At 44.2% G+C, this 18,881-nt stretch overlaps 4 protein-coding genes across 4 annotated transcripts; 1 reads left to right on the top strand and 3 right to left on the bottom strand.

Annotated features, from left to right (window-relative positions):
• Nucleotides 1-31: 31 nt before the first annotated feature.
• On the bottom strand, nt 32-1,677 carry IWZ02DRAFT_50065 (uncharacterized protein). The gene is made up of 2 exons (XM_066770259.1): nt 365-1,677; nt 32-307 (listed from the first exon to the last, which is right to left on the bottom strand). Exons 1-2 carry the CDS (start codon nt 1,396-1,398, stop codon nt 298-300), a joined length of 1,044 nt encoding a protein of 347 aa, XP_066620419.1. The 5' UTR covers nt 1,399-1,677; the 3' UTR covers nt 32-297.
• A 1,862-nt stretch (nt 1,678-3,539) lies between these two features.
• IWZ02DRAFT_50047 (adaptin N terminal region-domain-containing protein) lies at nt 3,540-6,655 on the bottom strand. The gene is made up of 7 exons (XM_066770256.1): nt 6,327-6,655; nt 6,231-6,251; nt 6,039-6,170; nt 5,340-5,977; nt 4,722-5,290; nt 4,498-4,674; nt 3,540-4,448 (listed from the first exon to the last, which is right to left on the bottom strand). Exons 1-7 carry the CDS (start codon nt 6,401-6,403, stop codon nt 3,732-3,734), a joined length of 2,331 nt encoding a protein of 776 aa, XP_066620418.1. The 5' UTR covers nt 6,404-6,655; the 3' UTR covers nt 3,540-3,731.
• A 239-nt stretch (nt 6,656-6,894) lies between these two features.
• IWZ02DRAFT_382323 (uncharacterized protein) lies at nt 6,895-7,101 on the top strand (the record flags this gene model as incomplete). Its single annotated transcript, XM_066765219.1, has 2 exons — nt 6,895-6,972; nt 7,018-7,101. Coding segments are annotated over 2 exons (162 nt in total), but the record flags the coding sequence as incomplete, so codon positions are not given.
• Nucleotides 7,102-7,575: 474 nt separating this feature from the next.
• On the bottom strand, nt 7,576-9,230 carry IWZ02DRAFT_458402 (stomatin family protein-like protein). The gene is made up of 2 exons (XM_066768006.1): nt 8,381-9,230; nt 7,576-8,307 (listed from the first exon to the last, which is right to left on the bottom strand). The coding sequence occupies exons 1-2, from the start codon at nt 8,784-8,786 to the stop codon at nt 7,646-7,648; spliced, it is 1,068 nt and encodes a 355-aa protein (XP_066620416.1). The 5' UTR covers nt 8,787-9,230; the 3' UTR covers nt 7,576-7,645.
• Nucleotides 9,231-18,881: the final 9,651 nt, after the last annotated feature.

The raw sequence follows: 18,881 nt of genomic DNA, 5'->3' as shown, positions 1-18,881 counted from the left end.
GCTCCCCACAGGATCTCCTGTCCCCATGCCCTCCCTCTCTCCTAACATATTAGCCCCCCGTCTGACAGCTTGCCACGCCGGCAGACGGTTCCTCGTCGCCGAGACGCAAGGCAGAAGGGCAGGGCTGTTCACGCCAGGCAGTCGGTGCCACAACGCCATTCGTTCCCTTTCCGACTCATCCGTCAAGGCTCCAGTGATGTGGCTGAGGTCGTCGGTGTCTTCACTGCGGATGCCGGCAACGGTGCGAGATGGCGACTTCGGTTTTCTTTCGTTTGATGAACGGCTGCGGATGTGATACTAGCACAACCTGTCAACCAAACGATCAACCAAGAACCTCTACCAACGACTCAAGCAAGTCTTTTACCGTACGCCCGCCACGCCGCCCAGCAGCATCGCGGCGCCCAGCACCACCACCGCCGCCACCCCGCTCTTCGCCTCGCCAGCCAATGCCGCTCTACCGCTGCCCGCAGCGCCAGTAAAGCCCGAAGGCGTCGGGCTCGCTGACGAAGCACCCGTACCCGCACCCGAGCCCGTCGCCGCGGCCGGCTCCTCCGTCGTCACGGTAGACGCATGAGTCGACAGGACGGTAGTCGGGATGACGGTCTCAGCGCTGCGCGTTGTGGCCGGGGCAACGGTGCTGCCGGCGGCGTCCGTCTCGGCGGCGGCGCGCGTCGTCGGCGGCAGCGTGGCCTGCGAGACGAGCGTCTCGACCGACGTGGCGACGCTGGTGACGAGGGTGCCGAGGGCGGAGATGGGGATGGCGCTGCCGACGCCGGCGGCCGTGTAGACGGGCGGGATGGACAGCGTCGCCGTGTTGGGCTTGTCGGCGGCGGCGGCGGCGGCGGCGTTGTGGTTGCTGTGCGAAAAGCTTTCGCCGCCCGACGACGAGGAAGAGGAGGTGTATAGATTTCCTGAGATGTGCGTTGAGGCGTTGGTGTAGGCGCCGCTGAAGAGGTCGGCGCTGCTGCCGTCGGGAAGGTTGAGCGTCCCCGCCGCAATGGTGCCCGTCGTCCCGTCCGGCAGTACAAAATTCGTCGTGTATTTGTCGTAACAGATGGGAATCTTGCCCGGGCACGTCGACGAAGACAGCAGCAGGCACGACGTTGCCGCCGAACAGCAAAAGGCCACGGTCTCGTCCTTGTCGTCGTCGTTATCGTCGTCATCGTCGCTGTTTGCGTGCCGCTTGGCCGCAAAGTGGACGCCGTCGACCGTGGAGAGGAGGTCCACGTATAGTGATGAGAGGTCCGGTCCCAGAGATGGCAGATGCGATGTTGTGGCTCCCGAGGGCGAGCAGACTTGCATGTTTTTGCCGCATGTGGCGCGGCGGGGATAGAGATCCAGAGGGTTGCTGGCCGCTTGGCTGGCCAGCAGTCCGGCAATGAGGAGTTTTGACACCATCTTCAAGGCCGCTTCCTCCTCAGTAAAAGTATTTTGATAGGATGGGATCGTTCGCCGAAGTTTATGTTGCAGGTTGAGACTGCGATACCAGAGTAGATGTCCAGGAGACGTATGCCAAAGAGCCTTTTGTTAAATCAAACTTGCTCAAGTGATGCCAAAGGTTGTTTTAGCCGGAGAGGTCGTATCAAGTGTTGTGGTCTGACTTGCTTGTAAAAAGAATACGTGTAAAAAAAATAAAATAAAAATAAAAAAGAGGGTGGTGGTCAAGACGGACACAAGACTCAAAAGAGGAAGGAGCGACTGAAGCAACACGAGAGAAAGAGTGTGAAAGAGGACTTGGGAGAAGCAAGAATAGACAGGCACAAGCAATATTTTTTTGCATGGCAATTATCCAAAATAAATCCTCGGTGCATGCTCCGTAAACTGGCTCCCTGGCACTCCACTAGGACGTCTAGAAACCCACCTCGACGACTTAGACTCAGCATCACGACGTCGGCTTCAAAGCCCGTAGCCGCCACCAGAGAGAGGCTCGCATGACAGCGCCACGTTTGCTGCCAGCATGCATGAGGGCGTGTGCGAGTGGACGTCTATCTCGAAGAAGGAGTTTGCCGCTACAGTCAGCGGGCGGATTGGTGAAACGCCTCTGAGCCCTGGTTCACTCTGTCTGTACAGAGTCGCATTGCCGCAAGGTATGGTAGCCGGCTGGCTGGCTTGTCAAGCGTTGGCGGTGCCAGCCAGGGTGGGTGGCTGCCCTTTTCTTCCCCACCACGCCGCATCGTCTCGTCTCGTCTCGTCTCGTCTCGCCCCGGCCGGCAAAGACGGCGGCTCGGCAATGGCGAGCGACGGAGCTTTGTGGCTGTTTGTCACGCCCTCGAGTCGCATCATCTTTGCGGCCCTCCAGTTGTGGAGCGACGCGGGAAACTGGAAGCCGACTCGCAGTCGATAATGATGATGATGGGCCATGGCCATGGCGTCAGAAGAAGACGACCGTACCTGGTCGCGAGGTCGACGCTGGACTCGTTCCTGGATTAGTTGTTGGGTTCAGCCGGTACCAATGAGATGCTGCTCTACTTGTGTCGACGTTGGAATAGAGCGGCGGCGGTGGTCGAGATGGTTCTGACCCGCTTTAGCCCGCTCAGCTCCTCCAACCGCCTATCCTATCCGCAAGACCACGCCACCACAGAACCTCAACCACGCCTGCATCGACCGACCCCTGACCCTCTCCGCTAGCAACACTAGAGATGCGCCGGCAACGACCCGATACGGTCTCCACGTTTTCCCAACTTGCAGTCTCGGCCCGTGATCCCGTGAGCACCCAGCGCCTTTCGTTTGGCAAACGAGTCTGTCCTGCACCTTGCGGATACGAATGGATGAATGGATGAATGAATGAATGAACACACTGCGACGCTGCCAGTCTTCGCGTGTGAAGCGCCAGAAGGATCTCGGTGTGATGATGCAGGTCGTAAACGGGACGAAGCGAGTGGTGCCGCTCATTTCAGATGCAATACTGCGGATTCAGAGGCGAGAGGAGGATCATTGCCGCCACCCGCTGCTGTCGAATTGGGAATCTGGCAGCGTGGCATTCTGTCGTGAACTTGCGCAATACGGATTGGCAAGTATCACACGCGCTGGCGCGCGTTTGATGACATGACTGGTGCGACCTGCAATTGTCAATGTCCTTCCTGCCTCTTGTACCCTATGAAGGAAGACATTGAGAAGGATTCTGTGCAAAATGAGGATCGAATTGACATCTTCCCAGCCGCATCACGACTACCAAGTGTATGAATGGCCAGGAAAGGGTAGGCGGAGAAGAAGTTCAGCGCCTGCCTACCATAAGCAGTACGGTACTTTTCACCCAACACGTACGCACCGATCAGTCTCACGGCATCTGCACGCGGCCAACAAGCCAAACAGTCAGCCAGCACAATCCATCCAGTGCAGTCAGTCATTCAATCAAAGAAGTCTCCAATTTTCCATCTCCTTGTCTACACTGCGCTCGCTCACTCTTGCGCTCCCGTCGCTAACTCGCTCGCTGCCTGCATCCGTTCGTATCCTTCTTCCTCAACAACAACAACAACAACAACAACAACAACAACAACAACATCATCATCATCATCATCCCATGGCACGCACGCACGCATGCATGCATGCATGTATACACACGACAGACAGAAGAGCGTGGTTCAGACCAAACAAGCACGCAGCTCTATTGCGCTCGTCCACTCATCTCCCTCCCCATCCTCACGCTCACGCTCATCCTCATCCTCATCCTGATTCGCATTCTTCTGATACATCAAGTGGGGTGGGGAAGGAAAAAGAAAAAGGAAAAAGGCTCAAATCAGGTCCACCAAATCATTACTGCCGCTCGGAGGCTTTTGCTGCTGTCCCTGCTGCTGCTGCTGTTGTTGTTGCGCAGCAGGCGGCGGCGGCGGCGACCCAGCCGTACCACCAAGATCCAGCCCGGCAAATCCATTCATCAAATCTCCGCTGCCGCTGCCACCATCACCACTGCTCGCCATTCCCATGCCGTTCGCCGGACCCGCCGAGGAGGAAGAGGAGGAGGGTTGCGCTGCCGCTGCCGCTGGCGCGCCGGAGCCACCAAACAGGCCCATGAGGTCGTCCATGTTGTTGCTCGGCGCGCCCGGCGCCGTTGCCGTCGGGCTGGCCACGCGCTGCGGCGTGCCCGCCAGACCCTCGAGCCCGCTGGTACTGCCGCCGGGCTGGTTCTGCATGCTGGCGGGCGCCGAGCCGTCAAAGTCAATGTCGAGCAGGTTTTCGACGTTGGACGTGGGGGGTGCCGACGTGCCTGATGCGGCGGCTGCTGCTGCGGCGGCTGCAATGGGGTTTTCGCGGGCGTTTTGCTGCTGTTCTTCGATGGCGGCGCGCTGCATGGCTTCGGCGCCGAAGCGGCCTTGGCCCAGAAAAGACTCGGGGAGCGTGTGGTATACAGAGGCGAGAGTGGAGAGTTCGGTGATGAGTTGGTCGAGGAGGGCGGGGGGAAGCGAGGGAATGGTGGATGTGATGGCGGGCTTTTCAGACAGAACGACATTCTGCGACAAATCAGCTTTCCATCGCCCTGAGGATGCATAGAACAAGTACCTTTGTGATTTGCGGGTCACTAGACAGCAACCGCCAGTAGACATATGCGCGATCTCTGACGTCGGGATTGTCGTTCTCGGCGGTTGCTGCTTGGAGGACTTTTTGAACAAGGCCTTGCGATTGGTCTGGCTTCTTGAGGAAGAGCTTGACAACTGCCGTGAGGATTTGCAGTTGTGTCTGTACCATGGTCAGAAATACTCGGGCCAGAAATGAAGCAAACTGACCTGAGTGAATTCCTCGTTGAATCCATCAACAAAACCAGCAACTATTTCTCCAGCATTGCTAATCTTCTCCGCATACTCACCGACAATCCAGATGAGGGAACCTCGGGCAATGGGCTCATCCAAGTCATCGATGCACTGGCAGAGGGTCGGTATTATTCCCTCGTAGCCAGGGTACTTGCGGAAAATATCCTTGATAACAACAATCGACTCTTGCACAACATAGTTGACCTTGGTGTTGATGAGATCAAGCAGTGTGTTGACGCATCTCTCGGTAGCGCTCTCAATCTTGATCGCGACCTGGCCGATGGCCTTGACGGCTCTTCTTGCAAAGTCCATGTCGACCTCTGTAGCATATTCTTTGAGTTCCGTCAAGAGCTGATCGACGTTCTTGTCGTTGGCTATCCGGACCATGATTTCGAGCTTCTCGAGTTTCAGGTAGGGAGGGTCGTTGTATTTGCAAAAGAAGACGCGCATTTCCTTGCTTAGAATGTCGGGTTGTTTTTGTAGGAGAAGATCGATGTTGCGGAGCGCGACGTATTGAACCTCGGGAGCAGAGGAGACCAGAGTGACTGAGAGGTTTAGCAACTGGATGAATTTCCCAGGGTCCTCATATCTTACCAAGAGGAGGAGCCATCTTCTTAAGGTATGTCTTGGCGAGCTCCGGTCCAATGTACTTCATATGAAGGAATACAGCCTTGACCGCAGCCAAGACGACGCTGGGGTTGACGTGCTGGAACTGTGGCGACACCCTTTCGCAAATGTGCTCCGCTTCCTTGACGTCTGACGCCTTGTAGTCGGCCAGTTTGGTCAAGATTGTGACCCGACCCCACTCTGTGCATTCATTCAGGGCCATGAGCATCTTCTTCAACCTCTGCGGTGTAACCTCAAAGACCCTCAACTCTGGCGCCGCCTCGTGGATCTCGTTCAAGGCAGTGACCGAGTTGGCAACGACCATTGGGTTGGGATCGCCAATGAGCTCCTGGAGTGTCTCGAGGAAACCATTCTCGACGCACATGGAGGCATTGAGGTCGAATAATTTGGCGACACAAAGGACTGCCGTCTTGCGGACGTAGGGAGATTCATCCCGCAACGTCTTGCGGAGCGGCTCCTCCATGTAATCCACCATCTTGTCAACTCTAATGCAGCCCATTGTGCGTATAGCTAGCGCGCGAACCAATGGATTGGGATCCTCGGAGTCTTGGACAAAGGTGTTGACGGCGAGGATGCACAGATCTGGATGCGATTTGGCATAGTTCCTGCGCAGAACGAGGCGTCAGCAAGGGGCTCTCAGACACGGGGGCGTGGGAGCACGCGTACATGAGGTAGAGATAAACGAGCTTCTTCTGGTCCAGATCCCCAGTCGCAATGTTCTTCAAAACGTCTGGGAACAATGCAGAGACATCCTTGCCCAGCGTCATGGCCATGATGGTCTTTTGGATCGACTCCTTCCTGCCCCATTGTCAATCCATCTTGTCCAAGCAGATTGTTCGCGTTCGGGTCAGGTCTCACCTTTCGTAGGCATACTGCGATCTATCCTCAACGTCAGCTCGAGCCCTCGCTGTACAAAGTTCCCCTCCGCCTCGTTGTCGCCGGTGGGGAGCTTACACCAGGCCTGCGCGGAGCTCAAACGTCTCGCCCTTGCGCGGCACCGCAAAGGCGCCTCTGATCCTGTTGACCGCCATCTCTACACTTCAAATGCAGAGGTGACGACCACAGTCGTGCCCCTCATGCACAGGCGCGACTATATGTTTCGAAAGCCCGACGCCGAAGCGTAGTATCGGAGAGCCGTCGTAGGCGAGCGGTGCGGCGGGTGCGGAGTGAAAGGTCCAAGCCGGGAGCGCTCGGGCGGTGCGTTGACAGAGTTGCTGGCGGGGAGAGGGTTGAGGCTCCAGGTGTTAGCTAAGGAAGCCTCCCGTTGCGGTGTTCTGGCGTTGTGGCATAAAGTGGTGGGGCTTGGACCATGTGCCTTGTGCAGGCGTTATGAATGCGCCTAGCCTTATTTGTGCCAAGCTTTGTGCACCCAAGACGTGCACACCTCAGGTCTTTGGCCAGACATCCATCAACACCTTTTTTTCTCAAGAGCCAAATGATCTCATGAATCCATCGTCACCATGGTATTGCCCATTCTCACCGTTTTGAAGAAGCTTGCGCTAAACCCTCCCTGCCGCAGACTTCGAATCTCCCAAACCTGCGGCGGCTCTTTGTCGAAGCGCGCAGCGAGGCGGAGGAGAATGCATACTCGCGCAGTGCCGTAAGTGCCATCAGCTTGGGGAGATCCAACCTAACGATGCCCAAGTTTTATAATCTTGTGCTGTTCATGACTTCAGCGGCCGTCTTCAGCTTGGTGGCTCAACGCATGACCAAACCTCTCGAATCATGACCCAAAGATCCAGACACCTACGAACAGCCCCGACGTCACGACCTGATCTGGAGACGCTGAATTTTTCTGGCAATGGCTTGTCGTTTCGTTCTTGACGATACCTGCCGATGTCCGTCAGCGTTGCACTGTCTGCCATGTCATTGGTTCAATGAGCGGCCAACTCATAAAAGACCGTCACTTTTTTCTTATTTATGGCAGCATGATGTCCAGTCATGGATTTCCTAATACGAGGAATTGGACCTTGGCCAACACTTCTCGCCAATCGGAAGCAAACGAAGTCGCTTGAATAGCCACACGGTCAGAGTACCGTTGATGGCAAGACCAACGAAGGTTGATGTTAATGAAAGTTTAGAGAGGCGAATGATTCACAATTTAACTACATGACCAAGCCCAGAAATGACTGAAAGGGCATCGAGGGTATCAATTCATAAACATCCCAAATCCAAAAAAAAAAAAAAAAAAAAAAAAAACCCCCTTCCTCCGCCATCTCAGTCGTATCATCACAGTCCCGGAACTCCAGTCATTAGGCGCGTCAAGTATTTCCTCAGATGTTCTCAACCATACCAGCATTCACGGCACGGCCGATGCCGCTTCCGCTGCCATTGCCAAACTCTTGGGCACCCTCCTCGCGGTACCTGCTCGGACCCTCGCCCACCGAGTCGGCGTGAGCCATTTGCTGCTGGACCGTCTGGTTCATGGCGGGCAAGAAGATGACCTTGGAGTTGGCCGACTTGGCCATGGACTGCATGGCCTCCAGGTACCGAATCTGCATGGCCGGAGCGCTGCTCAGAATGTCGGCAGCCTGGCGCATGAGCTTCGCAGACTCGACCTCGGCGCGAGCGGCAATGACCTTGGCTTCGCCAGTGCGCTTGCTCTGGGCGGCCATGCTCAGCGAGTCCTGCAGCTCCTGGCTGAAGATAATGTCCTTGATGAGCATGCTCTCGACCTCGACTCCCCACGAGGCAGATGTCTCTTCGATTATTTCGCGAATCGAGGCAGCGATTTCCTCGCGGCGTTCGATGACATCTTGCAAGACGCGGGCGCCAATGACGTGGCGGAGGGTCGTCTGAGTGCGCTCAACAAGGGCCTGGCGAATGTTGGAGATGCCAAAGGCAGCCTTGTGCGGCGAGGTGATGCGATAGTAGATGACGGAAGTCAGAAAGAGCGACACATTGTCCTTTGTCATGCAGACTTGCTTGGGGACCTCTGCACCAGCACATTAGCTAGGTACTGGACGCTTCTCGGTTTTCATAGCATTGGAAGCGATGGTGAGACATACCGACAATCTGGATCTTAACGTCGACTTGAATCAGGTTTTCGCTTAGCGGGTTGACCTTGACGAGACCTGGGTCGACAGCGCGCGAGAAGCGACCAAACTTGGTGACCAGGCCAACCATGCCCTGGCCGACGGGCTTGTATGGATTGGGGCAGCAGATGCAGCAGGGAACAGCTCCGAGGGAGCCAATGAGGGAGCCGAGCGAGTCAATCATGGAGCCATACCAGCTGTGCTGCGAAATGTCTTCGTCGTCTGGCTTGATGACCTGGGCGTAGCTGGGCTGGAGGTCCTCGCGGCGAGGCGGTTGGACCTTGACAATGGTGTTGTCGCCATCGCGGCGGGAGCTGTTGACGCTGCTCTCGGTGAGGGGCGCCTTGCCATTGGTCTGGGGCGGATGCGAAGACTCCATGGTGTTGTGCAAATGTAAAGAAAGGATGGAGGGCTTGGCAGGTGAGACGATGAGTGAAGAACGGGACGGTCGAGGCAGGCAGCAGCTGGGTGTTATATGCTATGCGCGGTTGAGTCAAAGGCGGCTTGAGACACAAGTCGTTGGGTGATGGATCGAGATGTGGGTGTGAAAGCGGCGGGGGTCGATTTAAGAATCATTTGTGTACTGTAGGTAGCACAGCAAGATGAATTACGAGCGAAGGATCAGGACGGTAGGTAGGCTGTGCCCCGCGCTGCCCTGCGCTGCATCTACTCACCGCATTGCATTCCTTCTGCCCCATTGTGACGAGCATTGCAGAGTGGCGGGGGTGTTGGCGCACAACTCAGAGAACAAAGAGGATTGCTGCGCCGCCATCCGGGGAGGTCCCTGCCTGCCATGGCTCGACGAACAAGACTCGAAGACTCGAAGACTCGAAGACTCGAAGACTCGAAGACTCGAAGCTTAAGTTTCCCAGAACGGCCTACGATGACCCGCACAGGAGTGGTCACGGGGAGAGGATCCCACAGTGGGTAGCAGAGGCGGTTCAATGGCCCCCACGAGCATGATGTAATGGCGACCAGGCACATGTAGGTCGGGTGACAATTACGTCCTTCTCCTCTGGACTTTTTGGGGGCAGCTCTGAAGCGACAAGGCGCAGCGAGCACGTGCCGTCTGAAAGCGGAAAGCTGTCATCAAAAAGGGACCGATGGAACGCAAAGGTGCCAAGGCAGTCTGCAGGGCTGAAGTACCGACCGACATAGAGTGGGCAGGCATTGAGAGACACATGCAACACTCGGTACGTGCCCATAACCATCGGCCCGCACCAGGCATTATCTCATGAATCAGACGGGTGTCGCTTCGGGCGTTGTGATTACTAAATAACCCTAGGGCCTCTAGAGTGTTAAGGCTTAGTCTAAGCTATATCTAGCTAGCACCTATATAAGGTAGCGCCCTTAGTAACATGTCTAAGAGTAACTTAAACTTATTTATATATAAGGTTTTAGGAGGCTAGAATTTACTACGCTATAACTCTATAATATATTATTATACTACCTTACTTTATACTTTCCCGCATTCTTTAAAGCTTATACTTTTATAGAATATCTATTTTAGCTATATAGTCTTAAGAGTTCATATTAATTTATATTAAAGTATAAAAAGTTATGCCCCCCTAAAGTATATAGGGCGACCCTCCTCCGGATTAAAGGTATAATCTAATAATAATAACATAAACCCCTATTAAATTATATATATACTATTTTATCTTTAGATTCTAAATCCTATTATGTTAAAAGAGGATGACTTAGGCTAAGTTTTAGTAGGTTTCTAGGTAGTATCTATATATCCTATTTAGTTAGTTATAGTATGTAACTAGTAGTTAGAATTTTAAGAGACGTTAAATTAAAGACGTAAGGGCATTATAAAAGTTTACTAGGACATTATAAATATTAGTATTAGTACTAGTTATATTATAGATATTAAAGTACTTACCTTTCTAAAGTATATACTAAACGCGTATAGCTAAGTCTATATTAGTAGACCCTAGAAACCCTATAAACTTAAGGAACCCTATAAATTTAAGGAACCCTATAAACTTAAGGAACCCTAAGAGCTAATAGTAGGTAATTATAGGGGTAAGTAATCTTAGGCGTAAGTATATAGATAGAAGGAACTATAACCTAAACTACTAAAATAGACGGCCGCTCTTAATAGCTAATATAGTAGTAGTTATATACTATATACCCTAAAATCTACGCCTAAGGGCTAACGTAATTAACTTTATATATAATCTAGTATAGGCTCTAACCTTATATTAAGTTTTAGATCTAGTATTAGTAATAAGGTATTATAGTTAGGGGATAATCTTTTAACCTAAATAACTATCCTAGAGCTCTAGTTTAATACTATATCTAAAGTAGAGCGTAACCTTACGCATTATTTTAGTTAGATTCTATAAATAAGGCTATAGGCCCTAAAAGACGTTATTAGCCTAGCATATTACTTAGATAATATAGAGTTCTAAGAAGTAACATTATAACTCTATCTTATAAGAATTCTTAATAAGATGAAGCCTAGGGTAAACCTCTAGCTATATTAGGAGTAGATTTACACCTTATAGAGGTTAATCTTTAGGAAAGGTTATATAATTCTAATTACTTAGACTAGATTTAGGAAAAGCCTTATCTTATACATATATACTATCTTAACTAGCTAGGTAACTATTTAGATTATCCCGCTTAGTAAACTAGGTAATAAATAGTAGGCTAATATTAGAAGATTAAGTAGATATAGGCCCTATCTTATTAATTTAGAGAGTAAAGTAGAGAACCTAAGACTCTTAGTAGAGGTCTAAGTAGGGAAATATACTTATATCCTCTTTAGGCCTAAGTAGGTAGTAGAAGAGGAGGTCTATATAGCGTTATAGTCTATTAAGACTAAGATTAGCATGCTTACTATTAATAAGTATCATCTTATTAAGTAGTAGGCAGGTTTCCGGCTATACTTTACTACTTTAAAGGAGCTACATGGTTTCCTTAGCCTAGAGACTATCTAGTTTACTTATTTAGCTATAATAGATAATAAGACTAAGTAGGCTGTTAAAAGAGACGCTAGGTTCCTAAATAAAGGGCTATAACTAGGCTAGATATAGGTAATTTACATATTAATTAATTACCCTAATATCTCTATCTACGTGCATCTAATCCTAAGAGGCTAGAAAGGATTATTTAAGGGGCTCTACTTTATACTAGATATAAGTATTAGCGCCTCTACGTAGATAAGTACCCCTAAGTAGATACTAAAGATGATTATTTTTATTAATGGTATTAGGATAGTCTAGAATATAGTAACTTACCTTTAATCTATCCTTATTACTAAGATAAAGGACTACGCTACTAATAAATAATATAGTTAGGGTTATAATAGGAAAGGTAGATATATAATGAATATTATTAGTGAGTTTACATTATAGGTTACGGAATTTAATAAGGATAATTAATATAAGGAGTTCTATAAGCTAGACTTAGCTATATATATTATAGTAGTAATAACCTCTCTTAGAATAGGTGTTAACGTCCTAGATATAGAGTATATTATTATGTAGGACTTCCTACCTAAATAATCTCTTAGAGATATCTAGTAGTAACTTAGTTATAGTAGACATAGCTTTAGATAAATAAGCTAAGGAATTATGCTTCTTCTATACTAGGCCTTTAATAACTAGGGCCGGGATTAGCTAAAAGAGGATATAAGGTCTCTAAAAAAGGCTCTAGTCCTATTACTAGGATATCTAAAAGGGACTAGGAACATGACCTAGTAGGTATAGAGAGAGTTAAGATAAGTTACGTAGTTAAGTAATCCTACTAGTAACACTATAGATAACTCATCCTAGTAGTTAGCTACTATATCTAGTACTCTAGTTAGGACTAACTTATCTAGAGTCCTATTATAGACTAAACGGGATATAGTGAACTAGAGGGAACTAGATAAGGTTTAGAAAGATATAATTAACGGATGCTATTAGAGAGTATTCCTAGAGTATCTTAGAGAGAATAAATTACTATATAGCGCTAGACTACCTCCTATACTAGTTAAACACTACTATAGTTACTATAATCTAGTACTATTCCTAATCTTTATACTAGCCCTACTACGGCTAAAGAAGCTAAGGTGTCTAAAAGTAGGGTATAGGCTAGGGTTTACCTTAGAGTCTATTAATAAGTAGTTATTAGAGGTTATAGAAGAGAAGTATAGTAGGTATATAAGGTAATTCTAGTTAATACTAGCGCTAATTATAAGGGACACCTAGTACTAGTAAATAGTACATTTTTTTAGTAGGCGTAAGAGTATAGAGTTCTAGGAATTATTAATACTAGATGCTTTATATAAGGAGGTCCTATTATTAAAGGAGTAGAAGCATCTAGAGATAATAGGTTAGTAACTACTTAAGTACCTTAAAGGACTAGTCATCTAATATATAGAAGAGTAGGTAGAAAAGGCTAGATAAGAGAAGAAGAGAAAGAGTAAGGAAAAGAAGTAGGCTAAGTAGGTAGCTTAAGAGACTTAATTAACCCTAGGGACTTAATTAACCCTAGAGACTTAATTAACCCTAGAGACTTAATTAACCCTAGGGAGTAAAGGAACCTATAAGATAGGGAATCTATTAGAGTATAAGATATATTAGGTATATATTTACGCCTATAATAACTAACTCTCTTACATTATCACTAAGTAAAACCTTATATAAATGTATAGAACACTGCCTAGTTCTCTATAGCTCCTTATTTAAGTAAGAGAGGACTAATAATAGTAGTAGTAGTAGTAGTAGTAAGTCTTAGTACTAGATTTATAAATAGGAGAGGGGGCCTTACTTTCTAATATCTCTAAATCATAGTATATACTAGAGATATAATTAGAGGTTATAGAATAGGTTAAGGTTACTAATTTATAATAAGTACTAGAGACGCAATTAGGAGATATCTAAGATACCTAGGTTATTAACTCTCCTATGCTATTAGAGAAAGTAGGCCGGAAATAATAAGGTAGTAGGCTAGTAGGATTAAGAGGAATACTAAAGTAGAGGCTAAGAGGGGGTAGTTAGGAGCCCTATATACTAAGTATACTAAGGCTATAGGGTTATTAACTAAATAGTTTAAGACCCGGTACTCCTATAACTTATATACCGCGGAGGTAGTATCTATTATTAGAATAGAAACTACTAAATTTAGAGCCGCGGTCCTTACGGCTAGTAGTAGGATTCTTACTAAAATTAAGGGTGTCTAGGCGTTTATATACTCTAATAGAGAGGGTAAGATATAGTAGATACTACTAAGTAGAATAGCCTAAGTAGGTCTAGCGTAAGATTTAGTATTATTAGCGGATAGTTTAGTAAAGGTCTAAGATTATAGAAGCCTATAACCCCTAAGGGCTAATTAAAGTACTTACCTAACTTAAAGAACCCTACTAGCTAATTAGTTAAGTATAGCTAAAGGTCTATATGCTTTATTACTAAACGCCTATAAACCTAGAGGGTAAATTAAAGTACCTACTTAACCTAAAGAACCCTAGTAGCTAATTAGTTTAAATGTAGTTAAAGGGAGTCTATATACTTTATTATTAGCTTAAGCTCTATAGGTAGGCGCACTAGAGGGTAGGCATACTAGAGGGTAGGCGTATAGCTAGGTACTCTAGTATTATATTATCGTCTATAACCTCTTATCTACCTCTCCTCTATAACTATTACCTTTCCTTATCCTCCTCTACTACTACTACTACTACTACTACTACTAATAATAATAATAATAATAATAATATGCCTACTTACCGCTCTACTTACCCCTTATACTATATATACCTTACCTACCTTATCCTCCCCCCTCTCCTATAGGCTTTAGCCTAATATAATAGAGTGCTCTTATTCTATTATAGTAGTATATAGCCCCGGCCTGCTACCTCTACTAACTTTAGTTAGGTTAGTAAGGAGGATATTCCTTATCTTATTAGCCGCTTTAACTAAGGTTAGCTTAGGTCTAGCTATATATACCCGCCTATTATTACGTATATATAGACTATTTAGAGATTTAGTTTAACTTACTAAACTATATCATAATAGGCTACTACTACTATAGTAGTAGTAGTAGTAAAACGTAGCCTTACTTATATTATTACCTACCTACTTACTATAAGCTAAACTAAACTCCACTACCTTATATATAGACTAACCTCTAGTATAAGTAGCCTACCTATACTACCTAGTAAGTAGTAGTAGTAATAGTAGTAGCCGTTATTACTACTACTACTATAGTTTAGTAGTTTACTATTACCGCTATCATCTATATAAGTAATTAGTCTAACTCTAGGAACTTAAATACCTTAAGACTAACCTTAGATAGTAGCTCCCTACTACCCCCCCTATGCTTATACTTACCCTTACCGCCTATACCGCCGTTATTACCCTCTATATAAGTAATTAGTCTAACTCTAGGGACTTAAACACCTTAAAGACTAACCTTAGATAGTAGCTCCCTACTACCCCCCCTATGCTTATGCTTACCCTTACCGCCTATACCGCTATTATCACCCTCTATATAAGTAATTAGTCTAACTCTAGGGACTTAAACACCTTAAAGACTAACCTTAGATAGTAGCTCCCTACTACCCCCCCTACGCTTATACTTACCCTTACTACCTATACTACCGTTATCACCCTCTATATAAGTAATTAGTCTAACTCTAGGGACTTAAATACCTTAAAAACTAACCTTAGATAGTAGCTCCCTACTACCCCCCCTACTACTACGCTTACCCTACCCCTCTCTACCTCTACTCCTCCCCCCTCCTAGCCCTTACTTACTACCGCTACTAACCCTATTACTATAGGTCTATACACTATAGTATTATTTAATAGTAATGCTAATAGGTATAGTATAGAACCCTATTAGTATTACTTCTACCTCTTACCCTTAGGGCCTTACTAGTAGCTATAGCTACTAAGTAAGTATAAACTATCTAGGATATAGGTATAGAAAGACTAATATACTATAGGAATAATAATACTCTAGCTCCTACTAGCCTAATAGCTAGGGATAATGTTAGGGAGTAGTTAGTAGAGCTTACCTACTAGTAAATTACCTATAGCTAAGCCTACTACCCCTTTAACTTCTTTTAGCCTAGTTAGGTTATAGGGCTCTATACTACCTAGGACTATAATATATAGTAGTTAGCTAGCTTAGCTACCTTAGAGACCCCTAAGTCTAAGTAATAGGAGGTATAGGGTAATAGGATAGTTACTAACTATTAGTACTAGGTTAGCTATATCTCCTATATTATAGAGACTTAGGTAGGTATAGAGAGACTTAGTAATACCCGGTGCTAGCCCTACTAAGATGCTAGCTATAAATGTTAGGTTTACTAGTAGGAGGCTATTAATAAGATTAGTAAGGCTAGTAAAGCTTACGTATACTACTATAATAAAATCTAGAAGTATCCTCTAGTCTACTAGAAGAAGGAGTTAGTACTATATAAGTAGAAGTAGTCCCTACCTCTATATTCTAGTTATTATCCCCTTAAGCCTAAGGGGCCCCCTAGTAGTCTACTACTAGGAGTAGGAGGGTCTAGTATTATAGTATAGCTAGTTAGTTAGGGTGTTAGTCTAGTTATTTAGTATTTAGGTTTAGTGTTATTTAGTTTAGGTGCTAGGTTAGAATGCCTATAGTTTTTTTTTTCTCTCTCCTCTCTATTTTTTTTTTTTATACTATAAAGTACTATATATCCTATTATGATTATATTTCTAGTAGCTATAATCTAAGTCCTATCTTATAATATAGCTCATGCTATATAAGCTATTTATAGTAGCTAGTATTATTTATACCGCTTATATATTAAATCCTATAGGTTCTATTTAGCTCCTAGGGTTAATAGGGTTAATAGGGTTCCTAGGGTTAGTTAAGTTTATAGGGTAGCCTAAGTTACTAAAGAGAATAGCTCTATAACCGATTAAATAGTAAATAGAAGGGGGGGTTTTATTATATATAGCTAGTATATTAGATCCTAAGTGCCCTAATTAAATCTTAGGGTTAATAGGGTTAATTAAGATAATAGGATTGCCTAAGTTAATTAAGAGGTTAGCTTTATAGCTAGTTAAATAGTGAAAAGAGAGGAGATTATATTATATATAACTAGTACTATTTATGCTATTTATATAATAGATCCTATAAGCCCTAACTAGATCCTAGGGTTAAAAGAGTTAATTAGGTTATCTAGGCTATCTAGGATAGGTATATTACGGCTACTTACATCTTATAAGGCCTAAGAGATAGTATTAAGTCTTACTCTAAGAATTATAAGGTGCTTATTAGCTATCTTAGCTATATTATTATTAGACCGGATATTTACTTTATAATCCTATTAGATAAACCTCTTAACCTACTATCCTTAAAATAGATATCTACCCTACCCTCCTAAGTAATCCCTTTTTCCCTTATCTCTTTAATAATACTACTATATAAGTAGAGTTATTACTCCTATATTATCTTATCTAGTAGATACCTTAGGTAGTTAATCTACTTATATCATTTAAATGATTAATCTTCTATAATACTCTTATTATGCTTTATCCCCTAAACGCTACTCTAAATAATATAGGAAAAGAGACTAAGCCTACTACCTATACCGGCCTAGTAATAGGGATAGGAGTCTAAAACTCCTTATTCTTACTATTATTATTATTTTTATTCTTACTATTACCGTTATTACCGTTATTATTATTATTATTATTATTATTATTATCGTCGTTATCCTCCTCCTCGATGATACTACTACTAATAATAATTACCCTAACTTAGTTCTCTACATGATTACTAATTAGTAGCCTAGATCCTATCTAATAGGAGTTACTTCTATTACTATTATCCTAGGGAGCCCCTAGCCTATTATCTAGCTATATATACGCCCTACTAGCTATCCTATAGTTTATGTAATCCCTACTAAAAAGGTAACCTAGGTTTTCTAGGTCCTTAATAATAGTATAGGGTAGTATCCCTAGGTATTACTAATAGGTCTAATATAGGATAGCCTTAATTATAAGATATAAGGCGTAGAAATAAAAATAGGCTATTTAGTTAAATAATTAGAGGATAAGGGGGTACTATTAGCTAGCTATAGTAACCGTATACATTTAAAGCTTACGGATAGAATATAATATCTAACCTATTAGAAGAGAAGAGTATTTAATTATGAATAGTATATAATCTAGAGTTCTACTAGCGCGCTTAATTATAATATAGATGGCTTAGATATTACGAATGCTCTAACTAAGGCCTTATATTAGAATACTAACGGCATAGACGACCTAATGGAACTAGGAAAAAACCTTAGCCGGCCTATTTTAGAGTTTAATAATAAATTAAGGAATGAAGTCTTAATCTAGGATAAGTAGCATCTTATATAGTTTTATAGTGTTTACTAGAAAGGGGATAGGAGTAGGGTTAGTTATAGTATTAGAAGATAAAGAGATAAGTAAAGTTAAGAAATAGGATAAGAGATGAGTTTTAAATATACTAGAGTACTAGATTATTAATTAAGGTTAATTTATTAGTACTAGATAAAGCGGGACGGAGTCTCTAGCGCTTTAGTCTACCTATCTATAGACATATTATAATATAGCCTTTATAAGATTAGTTAGTAGGGTTAATAGGGTCTTTAGGATTTATAGGGATATAAGGGTTTATAGGGACCCTAGCTTTCTACTATTCCTATTCCTTATTTAGTATAGTAAGTAAGTTAATTACTAGATTATTAATCGCATTAAGCTATTTATTACTATTATTAATAAATCCCTTAATCTTAATCTTATCTAGGCGTATATTACTATCATTAATAAACTCTTTAAATCCTCCTATATCTATACCCTATTATAGTAGTATAGGATATATAATTTAAGTATAATACTTACCTTATCTTATATAGAGCTTATTAAATTACTTAACTTATTAGTTAAGATATATTAAGCCGGCTATCTAAATATCCTTAGAATTAAAGGGTTTCTTACTAACTAGGTCTAGGTAGCTCCTTTACTAAATAAGACGGAAAGAGTAGAGAGATTTTATGAGATTAAATATATTATAGAGCGCTAATTTCCTTATATAGTAACTAGATATCTCTTTACTAAAAGCTCCTTTAAGCTATAAGTATAGTAATTAGACCTATATATTTAATAGATAGATTTAATTAAGTATCTCCTCCTTATTATGGGTAGAATTTTTAAAGTTCCTTATCTTAAGCTTCATATTAGCATTAAGGTATTCTAATATGAGGTTAATTAGCTTAAAGGTATTAGCTCTTCTAAGCTAGTTAATAAGCCTAGATAAGAGGATTATATCTTAGAGCTTAGGGGTATTAACATTTAATAGATTCTAGTAGAAGTATAATATCTCTTTCCTATATCTATACTACCCGGAACTAAAGAATAGGATAATTAAAGGGTTAATAAGATATTATAGAAGGCTAATATTACTATACTTAATAGTATAGTATATACTAAGGAAAATCTTAATCTCTTATAGTAGTTAACATATAGTG

The sequence above is a fragment of the Phyllosticta citriasiana genome, assembly GCF_038021145.1.
Source record: "Phyllosticta citriasiana strain CBS 120426 chromosome Unknown IWZ02scaffold_11, whole genome shotgun sequence".
NCBI classification, from domain to species: Eukaryota; Fungi; Ascomycota; class Dothideomycetes; order Botryosphaeriales; family Phyllostictaceae; genus Phyllosticta; species Phyllosticta citriasiana.
The sequence above is the reverse complement of the archived record's forward strand: the minus strand, read 5'-3'. Positions and strand labels throughout refer to the sequence as shown.

Coding starts and splice junctions, on each gene's coding strand:
- IWZ02DRAFT_50047 (XM_066770256.1), bottom strand. CDS start 6,403: ATGGCGGTCAACAGGATCAGAGGCGCCTTTGCGGTGCCGCGCAAGGGC. Junction 6,171..6,230: donor TCGCAGTATGCCTACGAAAG/GTGAGACCTGAC, acceptor ACAATGGGGCAG/GAAGGAGTCGATCCAAAAGA. Junction 5,978..6,038: donor CTCGTTTATCTCTACCTCAT/GTACGCGTGCTC, acceptor CGTTCTGCGCAG/GAACTATGCCAAATCGCATC.
- IWZ02DRAFT_458402 (XM_066768006.1), bottom strand. CDS start 8,786: ATGGAGTCTTCGCATCCGCCCCAGACCAATGGCAAGGCGCCCCTCACC. Junction 8,308..8,380: donor CGTTAAGATCCAGATTGTCG/GTATGTCTCACC, acceptor GTGCTGGTGCAG/AGGTCCCCAAGCAAGTCTGC.
- IWZ02DRAFT_50065 (XM_066770259.1), bottom strand. CDS start 1,398: ATGGTGTCAAAACTCCTCATTGCCGGACTGCTGGCCAGCCAAGCGGCC.